Source organism: Malaclemys terrapin, chromosome 5, assembly GCF_027887155.1.
Source record: "Malaclemys terrapin pileata isolate rMalTer1 chromosome 5, rMalTer1.hap1, whole genome shotgun sequence".
NCBI classification, from domain to species: Eukaryota; Metazoa; Chordata; order Testudines; family Emydidae; genus Malaclemys; species Malaclemys terrapin.
Window position 1 is genome coordinate 134,413,058 of NC_071509.1, and position 20,274 is coordinate 134,433,331.

The following is a 20,274-nucleotide window of genomic DNA, read 5'->3' on the forward strand; positions in this document are numbered from 1 at the left end:
AGGTAAAAGTAGATGATGCCAAGGCTTGTCCACGTAGGTTAAAAAAAAAAACCCTTGGAATGCAGGGTCAGCCGTTCCGTGCTTTGTGGTGTTTGTAACATTGCAGCAGAAAGTGGGGATGGGAGATTATTCTCCGATAAGTGTCCCATCCCATCCAGCGCTCCGGGGCTCTTTCACTGAAAGAAAACATAGGGCCGTGGGAACTGCCATGCGGGATCACACTTGCCAGCAGATCGAGGGAAGTGATCATTCCCCTCGATTTGGCACTGGTGAGGCCCCACCTAGAGTATTGGATCCAGTTTTGGTCCCCCCACTACAGAAGGGATGTGGACAAACTGGAGAGAGTCCAGCGGAGGGCAATGAAAATGATTAGGAGGCTGGGGCACATGACTTACGAGGAGAGGCTGAGGGAACTGGGCTTATTTAGTCTGCAGAAGAGAAGAGTGATGGGGGATTTGATAGCTGCTTTCAACTACCTGAAGGGGGGTTCCAAAGAGGATGGAGCTCGGCTGTTCTCAGTGGTGACAGATGACAGAACAAGGAGAAATGGTCTCAAGTTGCAGTGGGGGAAGTCTAGGTTGGATATTAGGAAACACTATTTCACTAGGAGAGTGATGAAGCACTGGAATAGGTTACCTAGGGAGGTGGTGGAATCTCCTTCCTTAGAGGTTTTTAAGGCCTGGCTTGACAAAGCCTTGGCTGTGATGATTTAGTTGGTGTTGGTCCTGCTTTGAGCAGGGGGTTGGACTAGATGACCTCCTGAGGTCTCTTCCAACCCTGATCTTCTATGATTCTCTTTGTGAAGTCAAGTAGATTGAACTCCTTGAATCTCTCGCTGTTTTCTAATCCTTCAGTCATTCTTGTGGCTCCTCTCTGACCCCTCTCCGATTTATCAACATCCTTCTTGAACTGTGGGCGCCAGAGCTGGACTCGGTTGTAACTAAAGCACACTTGTGGCCAAGATGAGTCTGCTCTGCGGGTGGCTCTGGCCAAGAAAAGGCATGTACAGGAACGAAGCAGGGAACTTCCCCCCCCTCCTTCAGCAGGGGCACCTCTTCCAACACCCCTGGAGTAGTCTCACCACCACCACCACCAGAACAGTACAGTGAAAATAGAAAGGGAAATACGTATTTACAGAGGGATGAATGGAGCAAAGCAACGGGGGAGAAGATGGGGGGGGCGGTAAAACCGGCTTACATCCAACATGAGGACCTATGGGCCCAGTGGTTCTGAGATGCCCAGCACTGAATCTAGCCAGCAGTATCCAGCAGCAGTCGCATCAATGGCAAACACAGGGGTAAAATAACCTCTCTGCTCCTACTCAAGATTCCCCTGTTTATGCATCCCAGGATCACATTCGCCCTTTTGGCCATAGCATCACCTCAGCAGTTAGTGTTCAGCTGATTATCCACTACTACCCCCAAATCTTTGTCAGAGTCACTGCTTCCCCGGATAGAGGCCCCCATCACGGAAGCATGGCCTCCATTCTGTGTTCCTAGATGTGTACATTGAAGTTTAGCCGTATGAAATCACACATTGTTTGCATGTGCCCAGTTTACCAAGCGATCCAGTGACCTGTCCTCTTCATTATTTACCACTCACCCAACGTTTGTGTCATCTTTATCAGTGATGATTTTATGTTTTCTTCCAGGTCACTGATAAAAATGTTCAATAGTGTAGGGCCAAGAACCGATCCCTGCGGGACCCCGCTGGAAACACACCCGCTTGGTAAAGATTCTCTGTTTACAATCACATTTTGAGACCTGTCCGTTAGCCAGTTTTTAATCCCTTTAATGTGTCCCATGTTAATTTGATATTGTTCCAGTCAGTCACGAGGCCCTTTGTTCTCTCATAGAATGGGATGGGCCAGAAAATTGATATGCTGGGTACACTACACGTACATTTCAGGTAAATGATCGGAGTTCCAGTGCTGTCTTTTTGCAAAGCGGGCACTGTCCCATGGGTTATATAACTCACCTTGCACATCCACAGATTATAGCTCTCTGAATTACGTCAAAAACCCATTGAAATGCCGTCCCAAATGGAAAACCCTAACTCAGTCCCACTGGCAGTGCTGGGTCTGTGTGCCTAAACTGGACTGGCCGTTCTCCCCGGCATGCGGACAGAGTCCCTCTAGAAGTGGGCTGGGATTCGTCCCGGGTATAAGGAAGTGCAATTCCACTGGCCTCAGCGCAGCTCTGCCCTTTTACAGCCAGGCTCAGTTTGGTCTCTGGGCCCCTGCGATCAGTTCCCTGTTTTCCCTCACACACTAGCAGTTCTGTGAGCTTCTTCCTTCCTTGTGCCAGCTGAGCAGGGCCTTTGTTTCCAACTCTGGGATGGTTCCGGCCCAGTTCCAGGGGCGGTAACTAAGCCAGGCTGGGGGTGGCCTGGGCTGTATGTCACTGATTGTTGCGAACCCCTCGCCTTGATTTCATGTGATTTGAACTTGATCGAAAACCCAGCAGCTCCCCTTTGCAGGGTTAGCTTTTGCCTCTGCTTCGATTCATTTGGGTTTGCACCCAGAGTCTAACCCTTTCAATTCCAGGTTTGACAACAAGGCCCAAAAACTCAAACCCAAACCAGATGAAGCATCAGAACCAAACCAAACTGGCTCCAGGTTTGTGCACTTAAGTGACTCTTCCCTCAAACCTTGTAGTGAAACTTTAGAACAGGGGCGTTTTGCTTGGTTTTGTGCTTGGCGACAAAAGTTTGGCACAGATCTCAATATGGCAATCTGGACCTGATGATTGCTGTCCCTAGTCCCCTCGGGACACAAGAAGCAGCGGCCTTGCCCTGAAGGAAGCCATTTTCTAACCTCACAGTTAGCGAATTACTCATTTACAACCTGCTTTTTCCCATGGAAAAAAAAAAAAGTTGATTTCGACAAGCCCAGCTCCCCGCTGTCTGTACAGAGTTAAGCTCATTACGATGCCATTCTGGGTGAAATCATGGAACCCCCTGAGTAATCTCATCAGGCAGGGATAACAGCAAACAGCCCGTTCTCTAATTTCTTTCTCTGTTTTTCCTTGTCGTCTCTTTAAATGTAAAATATTTTTGGCTCTGCTAATCCCGGAGGATAAGGGCTCAGAGGAGCAGGATACCGACTGCCAAATATGGTGCTGATACTAAAGATGTTAGAGGAATGTGACTTGCTCTAAGCCTATGGACTCAGAATTTGCTGCCAAACAAATTAGGTCATTTAAACTTCGCAGGCTTTAAAGGATGTTGGAACTTTCATTTGGAACGAAAAACCTGGTGTTATTTTTGCTAAACGGCTCAGGGTCCTGGGGAATTTAGTTTGGCACTTTCTCTGTGTCCCAGAGCTGGATTGACTTCCGCCGTAATTTAGATGCGCCATTGTGCACACGAAGATGTTACGTGTAATCTGTGTGGATGCTCACCCTCATGGCACGTTTGTTGGTGTGCGGATGTGGCCAACCAGCTGCAGGGCTGACTAGTTACACATACAAGGTGATTTGCATGCACAATTTCATATCTAACTTTTTGGCGGTGAGGCCCATTATAGCCTGCTATGTAGCGTTTAGATGACAATGATGGTTGACAATAGCGGGAGGTGACCCAGCGGCAGCCTACAGGCAATGTGACCCATAGATTCTGCCGTGTGAGCCCTAGGCACCGTCCCCGTTAATAAAGAAGTGCTCCACAGAAACACAAGTCCCACTGCTCTGTCTTGTTCGGAGCAGCCCAGCCCGTAGCAGCAGGATGGAGTTTTGGAGGAGTCCTCTCAGCAGCCACTCATGTAAATTGTTTCATTCATGCGAACTTGGGTAGGGCCTCGAGCTTCTGGCATCTTAGTGTGCCCCCAGTTTTACCTCGTGTGTCTCTCCCGCGTTCCTAATGTAATGGATGTACCGAGTCCCCAGCAGTCGAGGTGCTATAGAAGCTGCCATTCCACTCCAGAGCCGTTCCGGAGTTCGACGGGGGGAAGAATCGGGTTGGTTTGGAAGATAACAGTGACGCACAGTGCAGACACCTTCTCTGGCTGAGGGTCCCCAGTGTCAGCATCGCCTTAGGGCTGCCAAATCCTAGAGGTTGCTCATGTGAGTTTTGTTAAAGCAAAGCGGCTGTCATCTGCACTGCGCCGTCACTGCCTCAGTATTGCTCTCCCCGTGCCCTTCCTGGGGCTGGCGTGCAGCACTGGCCCAGCTGGGTAGCTGTCGGGTCAGTCCTGTACCCCTAGGAGCATCTTTCCAGCCAGTTGTGGCAGCATTAGCCGCTCACCCAGCTGACTGTTCCGCCCCGCCCCGCCCATTCGTTCGTTTCTCCTCTAAAGAGAGAGCCTTGCTTTGCTTTGGGGCTGCGACTCGGCACTTTATTTAACGTTTCTCACTTTGCCTGGACTCGGGGATTTCTTTGAAAGGCAATTTAAAAAGTGTGGGTTTGTGCGGAACAGCCCCTTCTTCCTCAGTCTGTCAGATGGTCTGAGAAGAGAAGGGGCTTTGAGACGTCGCCGCCGATCCTGCGCGTTACAGATTGGAGAGGCCGCAGCGCTCTGGTGAGGCCGTGCCCCCGCCCCAGCCGGGTGGAGTCGGGTCATCAAAACAAGGGCCTGTTTCTATCCCACATAAGCACAGGCCTGCTACTGGAGATCGCATAGGAATGGCGACCGTACACACCCCCAGGCAGATCCTTCTTCAATGGAGTCCTGATCATTCACACCAGTGGAGGATCTGCTGGCATGTTTTCAAACCAGATTTGGCCCTTATTAGCTAGCTCCTACTGTGCAACATTACCAACCCCGAGTGTTCAGAACTCACGAGTGAGGGGCCAAAAGATCTTGGGACTGGCTTAAAACCACGAGATTTTACAAAATACTAACGTGGACGTTCTCTTCGTTTGCTTTCTCAGGTGGGAGCATTGGGGGAGGGGGTGTCACACTCTCCAGCTTGCCCCAGAAAGTCATGAAAGGGGAGAGTCTCGGCTAAGAACCTGACCCCCGCGGCTGGGGCTGTAAGAAAAGCACCAAGCGTTGTGAGAGTCGTGAGCGTCCCAGTGCCCGTGTCATAGTGTGTAAGGAGCGGCTTTCACCTGCCCTCTCTCTTGCTGGACATAGTTGTCATTACCCTCTAATAGCAGTAAAAGTAAAAATAAATACACGATCAACCGAAATGGCCCCCAGACGCACGCTGTCCTCTTGCTGAAGAATTGCTTGTAGTCAATGCCAGAATCGTAGCTCTGGAGACTACAGGGCTTTACTTATCCGGAGCAGGCCAGCAATGGAGGCTTTTCTCCCCCTCTCAGAGCAGTTCCACCTCCGTGCCTGCTCAGTCCTTGGTTTCTCTGCAGTGATGACATGAGAGCCGATGAGCCGGTCAATGTCGGTTGTCTGGAAGGCCTGGGTTGTGGACACGTCTGTGGAGCAGTGGGGAGAGGGTCGGCTCTCCTGACACAGGACATCAAAGAGCTGTCGGGGATCATGGCTTTTGGTCACTGCAAGCAATGGACATGACAGCCTGGGCAGGGCTAGAACCTCATCCCTTCCCCACACACAAGCTGGGAGCTAAACAAAGCTACCATTGTGGTTGGCTGGTTCCACATACTTCTACACCTCCATTATTTGTTGTCATATTTAGCGCTCTCTACCCAGGGTCGGGCCCCATTGTGCAAGGGGCTGTATCATGTCCCTGAGCAAAAAACTTACCATCTAGGCAGACGAGTCAGACAAAGGGGGTGAGAAAGGGAGGCTCATTCGCCCCATTTTACAGATGGGAATTGAGGTGTGGAGACACGATAGGCAAAAGGGCCCAAAGCGCCTCAGTGACTTGTAAGAGTGACTCAGGAGCCTAAGTCTCATCACAAGTCCACTCTGTACGTTCCTTCGGAAAAGCTTGCCGGACGTGACTTGTCCGGGATCACACTGCGTCTGTGGCAGAACACTGAACACGCATCTCCAGAGCCCCACTCCCATGCCTTGACCACAAGCCCCTCCTTCGTCTCCTGGGTGGACCCAGAAGTGAAAGTGCCAAAGTTCCAGGGGGAAAAGGCTGTTGTGGTGGGTATTTTTGGCCCATGCATAAAAGCAGGAAGCTCTGGAGAGCTCACAAGCAAGCCTGTTCTAACGAGATGTTCAGTTGTGTTTAGCTGGAGTTTCAGAGAAGCGTCTCGTCAGGTGGGTCCCTATATAACAGAGCCATTTTGTAGCTGTGTATCGTCACTGTTGCTAAAGAACATTTCAGCTAGACGTGCCCTGAGCCCCCAAGTCCAGACCTGGCTTGTTCTTAGCTAGTTCGGCGTGGTTCTAATTCCAGTTTGGGGCTGTGCTCTTCACTGCCTTCAGGGGGAAGTCATTCCCAGCTCCCCGAGCCATCTGCCCCGGCTCTAAGAAGTGTAACAGTTCAAAGCCAGGACATTAGTGAGGCAGGTGTTTCTCTTTTCCTTTATTTGTCCCCTCCTCCTTGTCTTTTTGGACCCTGATTGGGTTTAATTCTGGAGCTTGGGAGCCCAGCCTGAGTTAAACGTGAACATTTCTCCCTCTTTTTAATTTTAAAAATATTCCTGGAAGGTTCCTCATCCCCCGCCCCAGCCTTCCCAAACAATCCCTCCCGCCGTGTAGATTCTGAGCCTTTCAGCTCTCTCCCTTCCCCTGATTTTAGGATTGCTGCCCTCTAGCTCATGTATGGCCATCCTGCCCTTTCTTCCCCAAGCCTCCGGCAGGCTCCGCTATGACTTTACAGTGGAGTTAGTGATAACTGGAGTCCAGAGATCAACTCACTACCTTGTGCCATGTAACTGAATAATGCTGTCTGAGTTTGGACAGCCCATGGCCTGAGGGCGCCTGGTGTGTCTGAGATGTTGTCTGCCTTGTGAACTATGTTATGGTCACAGCGATTGCAGTTCCAATTCCGTAATGGTCTATAAGCCAGCTGAAGGCAAGTTCTGTTATTTGTGAATAAATTCAGGAAAACAAAGCCCTTATTGTTGCATGTTTTATCAGCCGATTCAATAAAGATCAGAATTTGCTTTAAAAACAAGTCATCGGATTCAGCTTTAAAACTGGAATTTTGGTACGTTTTTCTATGTACAAAGGCCCTTCTCCTGCAATCCGATGCACGCACCAAGACCCTAGTGACCCCTGGAGCCCTATGCAAGTGCTGGGGCCTGCCAGCAAGGATCTCGCTGTGGGATCCCAGAGTCAGAATTGTGGAGAACCATGCCCATCCCAGTGTGGTCTGTGTTTGCTTTGTTTGGCTTTTCAAGCCATGCACTTGAGGTGCTGGTGATCTGAGCCGCAGTGGTCTCTCCGTCTGGTGTTCGGGGCACTCGTCCATAGTGCTGATTTCATTCAGTAGTTTTCCATGTTGGCTGTACAGATAACTGACACGCTCTGTTTTCTTGCTTTGACAAAGGGAATTCGCTTTGACCCCGAAATTCCACAAACGCTACGACTAGAATTCGCCAAGGCAAACACCAAGATGGCCAAGAGCAAGCTAGTGGGAACCCCGAACCCGAGCACTCCTCTCCCCAGCACTGTACCTCAGTTCATTACCAGGGAGCAATGTAAGTGTTTGGTTTTATGGTCTTCTTAATTAAACAGCGGGTAGAGACGGCCAAGGAGCTGGATCCCGTGGCGCTCTGTGACTTAGACAACCCGAAAGAGGAGAAACGACTGCGTTAGTTTGGTGTCTCTGCAAAGCAATGTTAGACGTGAATGAAGCGCGCCTCCCTCGCGCTTGCTGGAAGATGAGGTGGTTTTGTCTATGACGAAGTCCTTTGTTTGTAGACCAGGATCTGGAGGTGATCTTCTGCCTCTGGCAGACTGCTTAGGCAGCAGGTACAACGGAGTGGCCTCTTTCGTTGTTGGTGCTGTTGTTGTCTGGCAGTATAGTTGATACTGGTACTCTCTGGATCGTCCATGCACAGCAGTGGCGTCACTAGCCTGGGACATTTGGGTGGGCGCCGGCTTTGGGTGGGTGGGCAATGACAGGGGCAGGACACGGGGGGACAGGAGGCGTCGGGGGGCCTGCCTCCGCTTCCCTCCAATCCAGCCGGCCTTGTGGGGGGGCGATGGATGCTCTGGGCAGGAGTCCCCCGGGGCCCCGCGTGCGCACCCAGCTCCGGGAGGAGACGCCGCTCTCCGCCATGCATGGCTCCCATCCCCATTGCACTGACCAACGCCGGGCCTGGCTCCCCGAGGCAGCAGGCCTGCGTTTTTTAATGATCACCGCCACTGGGTGGGCCGGCTGCCCTCCCCCTGCTACGGCGTGTGTGCATGCGTGGCGGGCTTGTCAGGCGCTCCACTGCTGTGCCGCCGTGGTCCCAACCCTCTCATGTGACATCCTCCACATCTGGGTGGGGCTGGAGCAGAGCCGGGGCTGGGGGTGGGCCTGGATGCTAAGTGGGTGGGCTGTGGTCCACCCAGGGCCACCCATAGCTACACCTCTGATGCACAGTCACTTCCGGAAGCAGAGACTGAATGTTTACACCTGGCAGTGAATACTGGATGAGGTCAATGTCAATGTATACATCTAAGAACAAAGAGAGTAGGCCGTACTTACAGGATTGGGGACTCTATAACCTGGGGTCATGGTGGATAATCAGCTGAACCATGAGCTCCCAGTGTGACACTGTGGTCAAAAGGGCTAGTGCAGTCTTTGGGTGCAGAAACAGCAGAATCTCAAGTAGGAGTAGAGAGAGATTATTTTACCTCTGTATTTGGCACTGGTGCGACCGTTGCTGGCATACCGTGTCCAGCTCTGGTGTCCACAATTCAAGAAGGATGTTGATAAATTGGAGAAAAGAAAGAAAGGACACGCAAATGATTAAAGGATTAGAAAACCTGCCTTATAGCAATAGATTCAGGGAGCTCAATCTGTTTACAATGTGAGGGTTAAGGGGTGACTTGATCATAGTCTATAAGTAACTATATGGGGGACAAGTATTTAATAATAAGCTCAGAGAAAGACATAGCATGATCCAATGGCTCGAAGTTGGAGCCAGACAAATTCAGACTGGAAATACGATAATTTTTTAACGGTGAGAGTAATTAACCATTGGAACAATTTACCAAGGTTCATGGTGGATTCTCCATCACTGACAATTTTCAAATCAAGATGGGATGTTTTTCTGAAAGCTCTGACCTGGGAATTATTTTGCAGCAGTTCTCTGGCCTGTGCCATACGGGAGGTCAGACTAGATGATCACTTTTCAGAGTAACAGCCGTGTTAGTCTGTATCCGCAAAAAGAAGAACAGGAGTACTTGTGGCACCTTAGAGACTAACAAATTTATTAGAGCATAAGCTTTCGTGGACTACAGCCCACTTACAGTCCACGAAAGCTTATGCTCTAATAAATTTGTTAGTCTCTAAGGTGCCACAAGTACTCCTGTTCTTCTTTTTGCGGATACAGACTAACACGGCTGTTACTCTGAAACTTGTCATTATGCAAGGCACTGCATTTAGCCGTATGGAATGGAAATCCATCAACCTCATGAAAAAACTCGTACAGATACAGACAGACATCATCTTCCTTTCCAAATGCAAGCAGATGGACATCATACCAAAAGGACTAAAGGTAAAAAATCCATTACAATCTACATATCACACAGACTATGCTGAGAGACTGTGTCACACACTCTCAAAGAAACTGCGAAACCACCTGATCAGCATCCTATACAGCAAACAGGGAAAGATTAAGAATGAGCTCTCAGAAGGAAGTGGGCTGTAGTCCACGAAAGCTTATGCTCTAATAAATTTGTTAGTCTCTAAGGTGCCACAAGTACTCCTGTTCTTTTTTTAGATGATCACTGTGGTTCCTTCTGACCTTGGAATCTATGACGCTGTGTTGAAACCACGTCTGCTCTGATTCTGGTAGCTGGGCACTGGAACAAACCATTCAGTTCGGTAGCATGTCTCCAAGAGTAGCCAACGGTGGATGTTTCAGAGGAGATAGTAGCCAATGGTAGATGTTTCACAGGGGATTGTAAATCCATCCCTACCCCTTCATGGGGGCAGTCCCTTCCTCGCTCCCTCTGGCTTTTCACGTGTAAGGGCGGCTTTCCCCAGCATCCTGTGCAGTCACTTAGCCCTGTGCAAATTGAGTGTCACACGCTCTGATGTGGTGACAGCATGTGCCCTCTGCCTCACCTGGACGGGGCACACCAGGGAGTCACATTGAGGAAGATGAACATGCCCGTGAGCTCAGCTGGGCTCCTTGTGCTTGGGTGCCCTGTCCCAATGTTGCCCTGGTGCCTTGCAGTTAGAGCGGGGCCAAGCTGTGTGCTTTTTTTTTTAATTTGGAGGGCTGGAGGGAGTTCAAAACAGCTCTCAGAACTTGCTCCAATTCTCAACCCTGAAACAGGCATGTGAACTACCCTGTAGTCATTCTGCAGTGAGGCTCCTGTGTGATAGAGGCCTGGACCACACACCAGTTTATTCTGCAGTTACAGTCTGAATGAAAAATAACTTGGGTTTAGTGGCATTATTTGGTGGCCAGGCACATTCTTATCACACCATTTTGTTAGGGGAAGGATAGTGCCATTAGGGAGCTAGAGATGTCAAATAAACATATTTCTTGATCACTGCGCTGCCCTGAGACGAACTCTATCATGTAAATAGCATTGTTTCTATATGACGGATGTCTTTTTACAATTGTACACGTTACCGTCATAAATATAGTTTGTCTGAATTTCTACAAATAGGCTAGAGTTCACATTGTATTAAGTTCTGCATCTCAACAAACCATTTCTCCTCTACAAATACAGCTGTGAAAGAACAGCAAAGCTAAAAACACCCTGTTTGGATAGTCTCAGTCAAGGTTGCCAGTGAATGTTAGTTCTCTTTAATTAGTAAATCTCATTCTTAATAGTGAAATTAAATCCTAACTCAGACAATACAAGTCACTACAGACAAATACCTACCACATCATGGTAGGGGGTCCACTACAGACCACCCAGTCAGGAGGAGGAGGTGGATGAGGCATTTCTAGAACAAATAACAGAAATAACAAAAACACAAGATGTGGTAGTGATGGGGGACTTTAACTTCCCAGACGTCTGTTGGAAAAGGCGTACAGCAAAACGCAAAATGTCCAGTAAGTTCTTGGAACGTCTTAGGGACAGCTTCTTGTTTATGAAGATGGAGGAAGTAACCAGGGGGACCATTTTAGAATCGATTCTGACTAACTGAGGAATTGGTAACAAAGCTGAAGGCAGAAGGCAATTTGGGGGAAAGCGATCATGAAATGAAAGATTTTATGATTCTAAGGAAAGGGGGGGAGGGATAGCTCAGTGGTTTGAGCATTGGCCTGCTAAACCCAGGCTTGTGAGTTCAATCCTTGAGGGAGCCACTTAGGGATCTGGGGCAAAATCAGTACTTGGTCCTGCTAGTGAAGGCAGGGGGCTGGACTCGTTGATCTTTCAGGGTCCCTTCCAGTTCTAGGAGATAGGTATATCTCCATATTAAAAAGAAGAAGAAGAAGGAGTGAGAGCAGCAGAATGAGGATAATGGAGTTCAGAAAAGCAGACTTTAACAAACTCAGAGAACTGGTAGGTGAGGTCCCATGGGAAGAAAATCCAAGGGAAAAAGAAATTCAGGAGAGCTCGCAGTTTCTCAAAGAGACAGCATTGAAGGCACAATAGCAAACACTCCTGATGCAAAAGAAAGATAGAAAGAATAGGAAAAGGCCAATATGGCTCTATCAGGAGCTCTTCTATGGCCTGAAAATCAAAAAGGAATCCTACAAAAAGTGGAAACATGGCCAAATTGTAAGGATGAGTACAAAAGAATAGCACAAGTATGTAGGGACAAAATCAGAAAGACTAAAGTGCAAAATGAGTAATAGCTAGCAAAGGACAAAAAAGGCAATGAGAAGAGGTTCTTTCAATAGCTTAGGAGCAAGAGAAAGACAAAGGAAAGCCTAGGTCCTCTGCTTAGTGAGGAAGGAGTGCTAATAACAGACAACACCAAAAAGGCTGAGGTATTTAGTGTCAGTTTTGCTTCAGTCTTCACTAAAAAAAAAGGTTATTTGTGACCAGATACTTAACACACTACATATTAACAACAAGGGGGAAGGAACAGAAGGTAGAATAAAGAAAGAACAGGTTAAAGAATATTTAAATAAGTTAGATGTATTCAAGTCTGCAGGGCCTGATGAAATTCACCCTGCGTTACTTACTGAAGCAACCTCGGAACCATTAGAGATTATCTTCAAGAACTCATGGAAGGGGGGTAAGGTCCTAGAGGATGGGAGAAGGGCAAACCCAGTACAGTAAAAGCTGTTTTATCTGGCACTTCACCAACCGGAAAGCTCTATAAAGTGGTATTTCTGATCTTCATTGAAATTCTGGTTTATAGTCTGCTTGGCGCAGGGCCGGCAGGGGTTTGGGATATGGGAGGGGGTGTGGGGTACAGGCTCTGGAAGGGAGTTTGGGTGTGGAAGGGGGCTCGGGGCAGCAGGTTGTGACATGGGAGGGGGTGCAGGGTGCCGGATCTGGGGGGCGCTCACCTTGGGCGGCTCCCTGCAGGTGGTGACATGTCCCGACTGCTCCTAGCTGAAGGTGCGGCAGGTGGTTTTGCATACTGCCCCTGCCCCCCCGAGCACTAGCTCCGCAGCTCCCATTGGCTGGGAAGAGCGGCCAATGGGAGCTGCGGGGGGTGGTACCTGCGGGCAGAGGCAGCGCACAGAGCTGTCTGCCGCACCTCCGCCTAGGAGCAGCTGGGACAGGTCGCCGCTTGCAAGGAGCTGCCCAAGGTGAACGCCCCTGGATCCGGCACCCCCCAATCCACTGCCCTGAACCCTCTCCTGCACCCAAACTCCCCAGAATCTGCACCCTGCACCCCAACCCCCAGCCCCGCACCCCCTCCCGCATCCAAACTCCCTTCCTCTTACCAGCATTTTTCACTTACCAGCACCCCCCATTGCCCCAACATGTTGGATAAAACAGCTTTTACTGTACCTGCCTTTAAAAAGGGGGACAAAGAGAACCCAGTGATTTATAAACCAGTCAGCCTAACTTTGATACCTGGAAAGCTACTGGAACAAATGCTTAAACAATCCATTTCAAGCACCTAGAGGATAATAGGGTTATAAGAAATAGCCAGCATGGATTTGTCAGGAGAAAATCATCTCAGACCAACCTAATTTCCTTCTCTGACAGGGTTTACTGGCTTATGGATGGGTGGAAGCAGTAGATGTGCTATATCTTTATTTTAGTAAGTCTTTTGAGATAGTCCCACCTCACACTCTCGTAATAGAGAAATGTGGTTCAGATGAAATTATTATAAGGCGGATGCATACCTGATTGAAAAACCATACTCACCGAGTAGTTATCAATGGTTCGCTCTCAAATTGGAGTGTGCATATCTAGTAGGGTCTTGCCGGGGTCTGGTTCAACATTTTCATTAATGACTTGATTAATGGAGTGGAGAGTCTGCTTATAAAATTTGCAGATGACACCAAGCTGGGTTGCTAGCACTTTGGAGGACAGGGGAATTGGTCTGAATTCAACAAGATGAAATTCAATACAGACAAGTGCAAAGTATTAAATGTAGGAAGGAAAAATCAAAAGCACAACTACAAAATGGGGAATCGTTAGCGAGGCAGTAGTACTGCTGAAAAGGATCTGGGGTTTATAGTGGATCACAGATAGAATATGAGAGAACAGTGTGACGCAGTTGTGAAAAAGGCTAATATCATTCTGGAGCATATTAACAGGCATGCTGTATGTAATGCACGGGAGGTGATTGTCACACTCTACTTGGCACTGGTGAGGCCTCAACTGCAGTGCTGTGTCCAATTCTGGGCGCCAGGCCTAAGGAAAGACGTGGACAAACTGGAGAAAGTCCAGAGGAGAGCAACAAAAATGATAAAAGGTTTAGTAAACCTGACTTATGAGGAAAGGTTAAAAAAACTGGGCATGTTCGTGAGAAAAGGAGACCGAAGGGGAACCTGATAGTCTCAAAATATGCTAAGAGCTGTTATAAAGAGGATGGTGATCAATTGGTCTCCATGTCCACTGAAGGTAGGAGAAGAAGTAAGGAGCTTAATCTGCAGCAAGGGAGATTGAGGTTAGAGATTAGGAAAAACTTTCTGACTATAAGGGTAGTTAAAATCTGGAACAGGCTTCCAAGGGAGGTTGTGGAATTCCCCTCATTGGAGGTTTTTAAGAACAGGTTGGACAAACACCTGTCAGGGATTATTGAGACTTACTTGGTTTTGCCTCCGTGCAGGGGGCTCGAGGTTCCGTCTAGCCCTACAGTTCTATGATTCCATGATTCTGCACTGGCTGTTATTCACACATACCCCCTCAGCAAAACACAACTATTGTAAACTGAATGTAGACACCGTGACATTATTTTTCATGCACTTTGCATGAAACTGATGCCCTCGTTGCCTCTTTACCGTGGAAAGATTTGGCCTCTGGGTTTTTTTCACAAACAGTATCTGAAATCAGTTGGGTTTGTATTTTTTGCTTCTTTCTTTCTATTAGATAAATCCAGGGGTCAAATTGGGGGAAGCAGGAAGTGGAACTCTTCCAAGTCCACCCACAAACCAAGTTCCACCTTCTCTAGATGCCAACATGAGATGCTGCTGTCAGTAGGTTGTGCAGATGTTCAAATTATGATCATGTGTGCTCTCTGGCGTCCACTGTGCTCCTCAGGTCAGGCCACCCCTCCTGGGGCTCAGATGTCCAGTGACATCCTTGGGCCTGGCCACTCCACTGTAGGGACACAGGTGGCCTTTGGGCTCCTTGGGCCTGGCTTCTTCTTGATTGAGGAAACAAATAAATGAGGGTTTCTCCCAGGCCAACCAATTCTGGCCCCAGAATGAGTGCTCGCTCCGAATAGATTGTGCACAGCTGCATAACGTGACCGTCTCCTTTCTCACATTGGCATCTGAATTAACACTCATCAGATTGAATGGGGCAGTTCACAGCTCAGAGCTACTGTTCCAGGCTCTCTGCAGACTCAGGCAGAAATCTCTGACACTAGAGAATCAGGAGTGCTGTCTCCTGGCTTCTTCACTGACAGCTGAACTCAGTTACAGACAAAGGAGAAGGCGGAAAACAGTTAAGGAAGATCAAGGGGCAGACACAGTCAGGCTAAGAAAGTGTGTCCCTCAGACTGCATGGACAGTCGTAGAGGTGACATAGACTCTGGGCTGAGAGCCGCCACTCTTTGGGGACAGAGGTGCTGTTATTAGTGCAGAGCAAATAATAAACAATCTAACCGTGCCCACCACACCAAGGTCTTGTGCTTGCCTTCTGCACAGAGGTGAATTTTACCCTCACAGCATGTGCGTGAGATTTTGGGTGGGGGGGCATTTTTCCCAGAGTTCCATGCAGCTGGTACTCAGAGTGGGAAAAGGAGTTTCGCAAACTTTCTTTTTCTGCAAAAACAGCAACTTTTTTACTAGACACAACTGCCAGCTCTGCAATATTTTTGCAATCAAGCAAGCAATGTTTTAAAACCAACTATGACTGCAAATTCCTACTGTCTGGAAGTACTTTGGTTACCTTTTACAAGTGCAGTGAAGCAAAATCTTTTAAAAAGGAATTAAAATTCACTAAAAGGAATATTAAATTATGTAAAAAGAAATCCAAGTATAAGCTTCATCCCCTCCTCTCAAGTAGATCATATTTTAAGGAGCAGCTTATATGGAAAACAAATGGAATTTGCTTGAAACAACAAAGAAATTCCCAGTGTTGGGGCTACATTAGGAAGAGACAAAGTGAATGACAAACAAAAGAAGACCAGGAATGATTTTTATGTAACACATTGGCTTTTTTTAAAGGATCTGTCAGCTGACTGGACTTTTGCGTGTGCAACAAAAATACCTACACATTGCTTTCGGGACGGGGACGGAAAATGAGTTATGCTGCTAGATCCATGAATAAAACCCAATTTTCCAAAGGGATTACAAATCCCTGGTGAATACAGCGCGCTGAGCAAAGATGGAGCCGAAGCGTTCAGATTTTTCCATTCTCCTCTCCCAGACAACCCTTTTGTAAAGAACAAATATTCAGGAGGGGTGAGGTTTTCAATCCAGGGCTCCGGTTCTGCCCAGCCAGCGGTTGGATTCAGTTCCTGTCTCCCCCATTCTCTATCCCTAAAGTTTTGAAGGGAAGGTGAACCCCAGGTTTTAGTTTGGGCCTGATGAGTGCAACTCAGCGAGGCCTAAAGAACGAAGGCAGGGGGTGTTTCGTCTGTGATGCTCTAAAAGCAAGCGTTTGGGTAGGGCCAGCTCTGGCTTTTTTGCTGCCCCAGGCAAAAAAGCCTCCTGCCACCCCCCCCTCCCGCCCCCGCGTGGGGAGCGCGGCACGGGAGGGCGCCGAGCCCGGCTGCAGGCCCGCTCTCCCCGACCGGCCGGAGTGCCGGGAGGAGGGCGGAGAGCCCGGCTGGGGTTCCGCTCTCCCTGGCGACCAGAGAGCCTGGCCGGGGCTCCGCTCTCCCCGGCAGCTAGAGCGCCGGAAGGAGGGCAGCGAGCCTGGCCGGGGATCCGCTCTCCCCGGCGGCCAGAGCGCCGGGAGGAGGGCGGCGAGCCAGCCGGGGCTCCGCTCTCCCCGGCGGCCAGAGCACTGAGGGGAGGGTGGCGAGCCCGCTGCTGCTCCACTCTCGGGCCAGAGCGTCGTGCCGCCCCCCTCCAGGTGCCGCCCCAAGCACATGCTTGGTGGGCTGGTGCCTGGAGCCGGCCCTGCATTTGGGGGAGTAAAGAAAGTTAGATAAATGTTGGGGTTAACATGAAAGTCAGCGTTGTGAAGTGGTGCAGTGATCCTGGAATAGCCATAGGTGTAAAGGCCAGGAGGGACCTTTATGCCCATCAATGTGTGCACCCGTGTAGCACAGTCTGGAGCTCACCCAGGGATTCCTGCATCCAGGAATTAGCTGGAGCAGATTCGTTTCCCTTTTCTGCCCTCTGCCCCACAGCACGTAACCGTGAAAGGGCCCCGTTTCACCATGTAAAATCCACAGGTTCGAACACGAACTGCGTCCGAGTGTAACCAAACGTCAGCAGCAGTGAGTGGTGCTGTCCGGAGAGCTGGCTGGTAAATGGAAAGAATTTCAGTGTTCCAAACCTGCGTGGCAGGTTTCAGAATAGAACCATCTGCCCTTTTTCACAAAAGTTTCAGTGACAGTTTTATGGTTGTTTTTAACCCACATTTTATCAAGAGCATGTGCAGAATTGGGATCACTCATTTTCATTTCCTCAAACCGTGTAAACAAATTCCAAGAGTGATGCAATGCGTCATAATCAACTCAGCCACGTTTGAGCTAGCGAGAGATTACAACAGAGCATCTTGTAGGGCCCATGTCCTGGCTCCAGTCAAAAATCCCCAAATTCAATGGGTCCAAACTGTGTCGATGTTAGACACAGCCCAGCACCTCTCATGTAGCCCTGATGTAGGAAATGACCTACTACTGGATCAGTGTGGAGAACAGTGTCACGGCTAGCACAGATGCCAGGAAGACATTTTCACAGGTTCCTTTGTAGCTTATTTATAGTGAACTTCCCTCTGTGCAGAGAGCGGCACAGGCCCTGCAGGGAGGACATAAGTGGGGCCTAGATGGCACCTTGGCCTCTTGCTGGTGGAACCACCCAACCCTTTGTTTTCTCCCCATGCTATGATTTTGATGGAAAGGGAAGAAAGCACCGTGGTGGGCCGAGTCATGCCTCATTCACCAGGAGAGACAACGCTTGGCAAGTATTTTCAGCCCGTTTTGTATTCCATTCCATCCCACCGGATAGCCGGAGTCCCTCGGCTCTGAGTCAAGCTAAAGCCCCTTTGGGAAAGGTTAGGGTGCCCTATTTGGCGTGTGCTTTCCCCTTGCAATGAGCTCTGGCCTTAGGAATGAGTGGCGGGAGAGGGAGTTGTTTATGTTAGCACTTGCCAAGTTTTCACTGTTTATCTTACTTTAAAGTCAACAGCGTAAACTCTTAATCTCCTGTGTCATTCAAAGGCTTCCCGAGCAGGCTTTGGTTTCTGTGGGGGGAGGTTATTGCTGTTGACTGTTTCTGCTGTTTTGGCTTGGGGTGGGAGAGGGAAAATGGTTTGGAACAAGACAAGGGACAAAGGTGCAGTGAAACTTTCAGGGCCATTGCTAAAGAGGGGAGGGGGATGGGCAGCGGGCAGCCCCCACCAGGCTGGAGGAGTAGCTGAAGGGGGAAGCAGGGGAAGTCAATCAAATCTACATCCAGTTGTTCTGATTACTGGATAGTTAAGGCAAATAGCTCATATTTTGCAGGCTGCTGCAGCGCTCAGAGATCTGCAGCCAGGGGCAGCGCTGAGGGGGTGGGGGAAGAGGGCTTGTGGGGGCTAAAGCCATCCCAAAATTTGCATTAGCCACACACACCCCATAGCCCACCCATAGCAGCTGCTGCTCTCCGGCTGCCCAGCTCTGAAGGCAGAGCAGAGAGTGGCTCCTGGCCGGGCGCCCAGCTCCAGCGCATCGGAGAAGTAAGCTTGGGCAGGGGGCCGGGGGGGCCCGAGAGCAGCCCCTGGCCCATGGCCCCACTTGCCAGAGCGCGTGGCCCAGAGCAAGTGGATGGTCTGCGGCTCCCCACAGCAGCCTGGACTGATCCTCTCTGGCCTAGGCTCCTGGGCCGTGCCCCCTGCAGTCGCTGCTCCTTGAGGGCTCTGCCGGCCAAATTTCTGTATGACCCACCTCAGCCCCATCTGGAAGAGGCTGGCACTGCCACTGGCTGTAGCACAACTATCTATCTATGGTATTTATCCACTCCATCACCAAAGTGCCTGAGTTCCTCACAATCTTTAATGGATGCATCCTCCTGTGAGGCAAGGCAGTGCTGTGATCCCCACAGGACGGATGGGGAACTGAGGCACAGAGAGACACAGGGATTTGCCTAGGGTCGCATAGAGATCTGTGACAGGGCAGAGAACTGAACCCAAGTCTCTCAAGTTGCAGGCCGGCATGGTCCCAGCCTTCCTCTCCTCATTGTGCATGAGGGCTGGGCTTCTCGGCCCTGACTGAAACACAAACTGTCAACTGAGGAGAAAGCTTGTTTTCCCCCAACCCCAGCCTGGAGTGAGGAAGAGGAGCAGGAGGAGGGAATTGGCTGAACTGCAGGGAGTGGCGAAGGCTACCTAGCCTCAGGCTGTCAGTCTGGAACTCAGGTGGGGGAGAAGTTTCTTAGAGCTTGTCTACCCTAGAAAGTTTTGCAACATTAACGGTAGGGGTATAGTTGAAGTGACCAAAAATCCCTAGCATGGGTGCACGTCTCCTGGGTTAAAGGCACTGACACCAGTACAGCTTATTCCAGTTTGGGAAGGGAATGAGATGTACCAGGATAGCGCACAAGGGGTTGCACTTGTATAACAACATCGATAACAAATCACACTCCTAGTCATAACTTTGCTAGACACTAAAAATCATGGACTGACTAGAGATACTGAAATTATGGCTTATTACAACAACCCACTGACAACCTTCTCTCCAGCTGCTTCCTCCACCTCCTACCTTCCTTTCCTCCCTATGACTGGAGGGGAGTTAGCGGCCCACTTCACCTTGAATGGTCCCTTGAAATGTGCGTTAACCACAGGCGCCAACTTTCCAAAGTGCTGGAGGGTGCCTGACCCCCAGCTCTGCCCCAGACCCTGCCCCCACTCTGCCTCTTCCAGCCCCCGCCCCGCCTCTTCCTGTCCCTGCTCCACCCCACCCCGCCTCTTCCCACCCAGTTCTGGCATCGCTCCTCCCACCTCCCCTCAGAGCCTCGTGAATGCCGCGAAAAAGCTAAGCAGCGCGGGGAGGGGAGGGGGAGGCGCTGATCTGCGGGGCCTGCCAGCAGGCGGGAAGCACTGGGGGGGAGCTGATGAGGGTGGCCAGTGGGTGCTCAGCACCCACCATTTTTTCCCCGTGGGTACTCCAGCCCCGGAGCACCCACAGAGTCAGCATCTATGGTGTTAACTACTTATGCAAAACAACGTTCGCCTTCTGGCCATGCCTACACTACAAAATTATGCCGACGTTGGACTAGAGACGCCGCAGTTATTCCATCACTTGTGCATGGGCACACTTTGTTCCTCGTATCAGCCGTGCGCATCCTCACTTGGAGTGCAGTGTGCCACACCGTGGGTAGGAATCCCACTGCGCAGCTTGCCACCATCCAGTGCAGGGTGTTTTGGGAAGTTTTTGCAATGCCTGATGGGGCCGAAACAAGTTGTCCAGGGATGACTTCCCATAATGCAGTGTTCTCCGTCCCATAATTTGTCTCTGCATCCCATAATATTTCATGCCTTCTTTTCAAAATCTGCACAAACCTGCGTGGCTCTCCTTGCTGTCCACCATCTCTGACAGAAGC

At 49.8% G+C, this 20,274-nt stretch overlaps 1 protein-coding gene across 3 annotated transcripts in view; it reads left to right on the top strand.

The window, feature by feature from the left end:
• RBPMS (RNA binding protein, mRNA processing factor) overlaps positions 1-20,274 on the top strand; it is a 130,073-nt gene that overhangs the window by 60,693 nt on the left and 49,106 nt on the right. For all 3 annotated transcript variants that reach the window (XM_054029885.1, XM_054029887.1, XM_054029886.1), the window contains exon 5: positions 7,368-7,518. In XM_054029885.1, the coding sequence (XP_053885860.1) occupies positions 7,368-7,518 (151 nt within the window). The remainder of the gene's footprint in view (positions 1-7,367; positions 7,519-20,274) is intronic.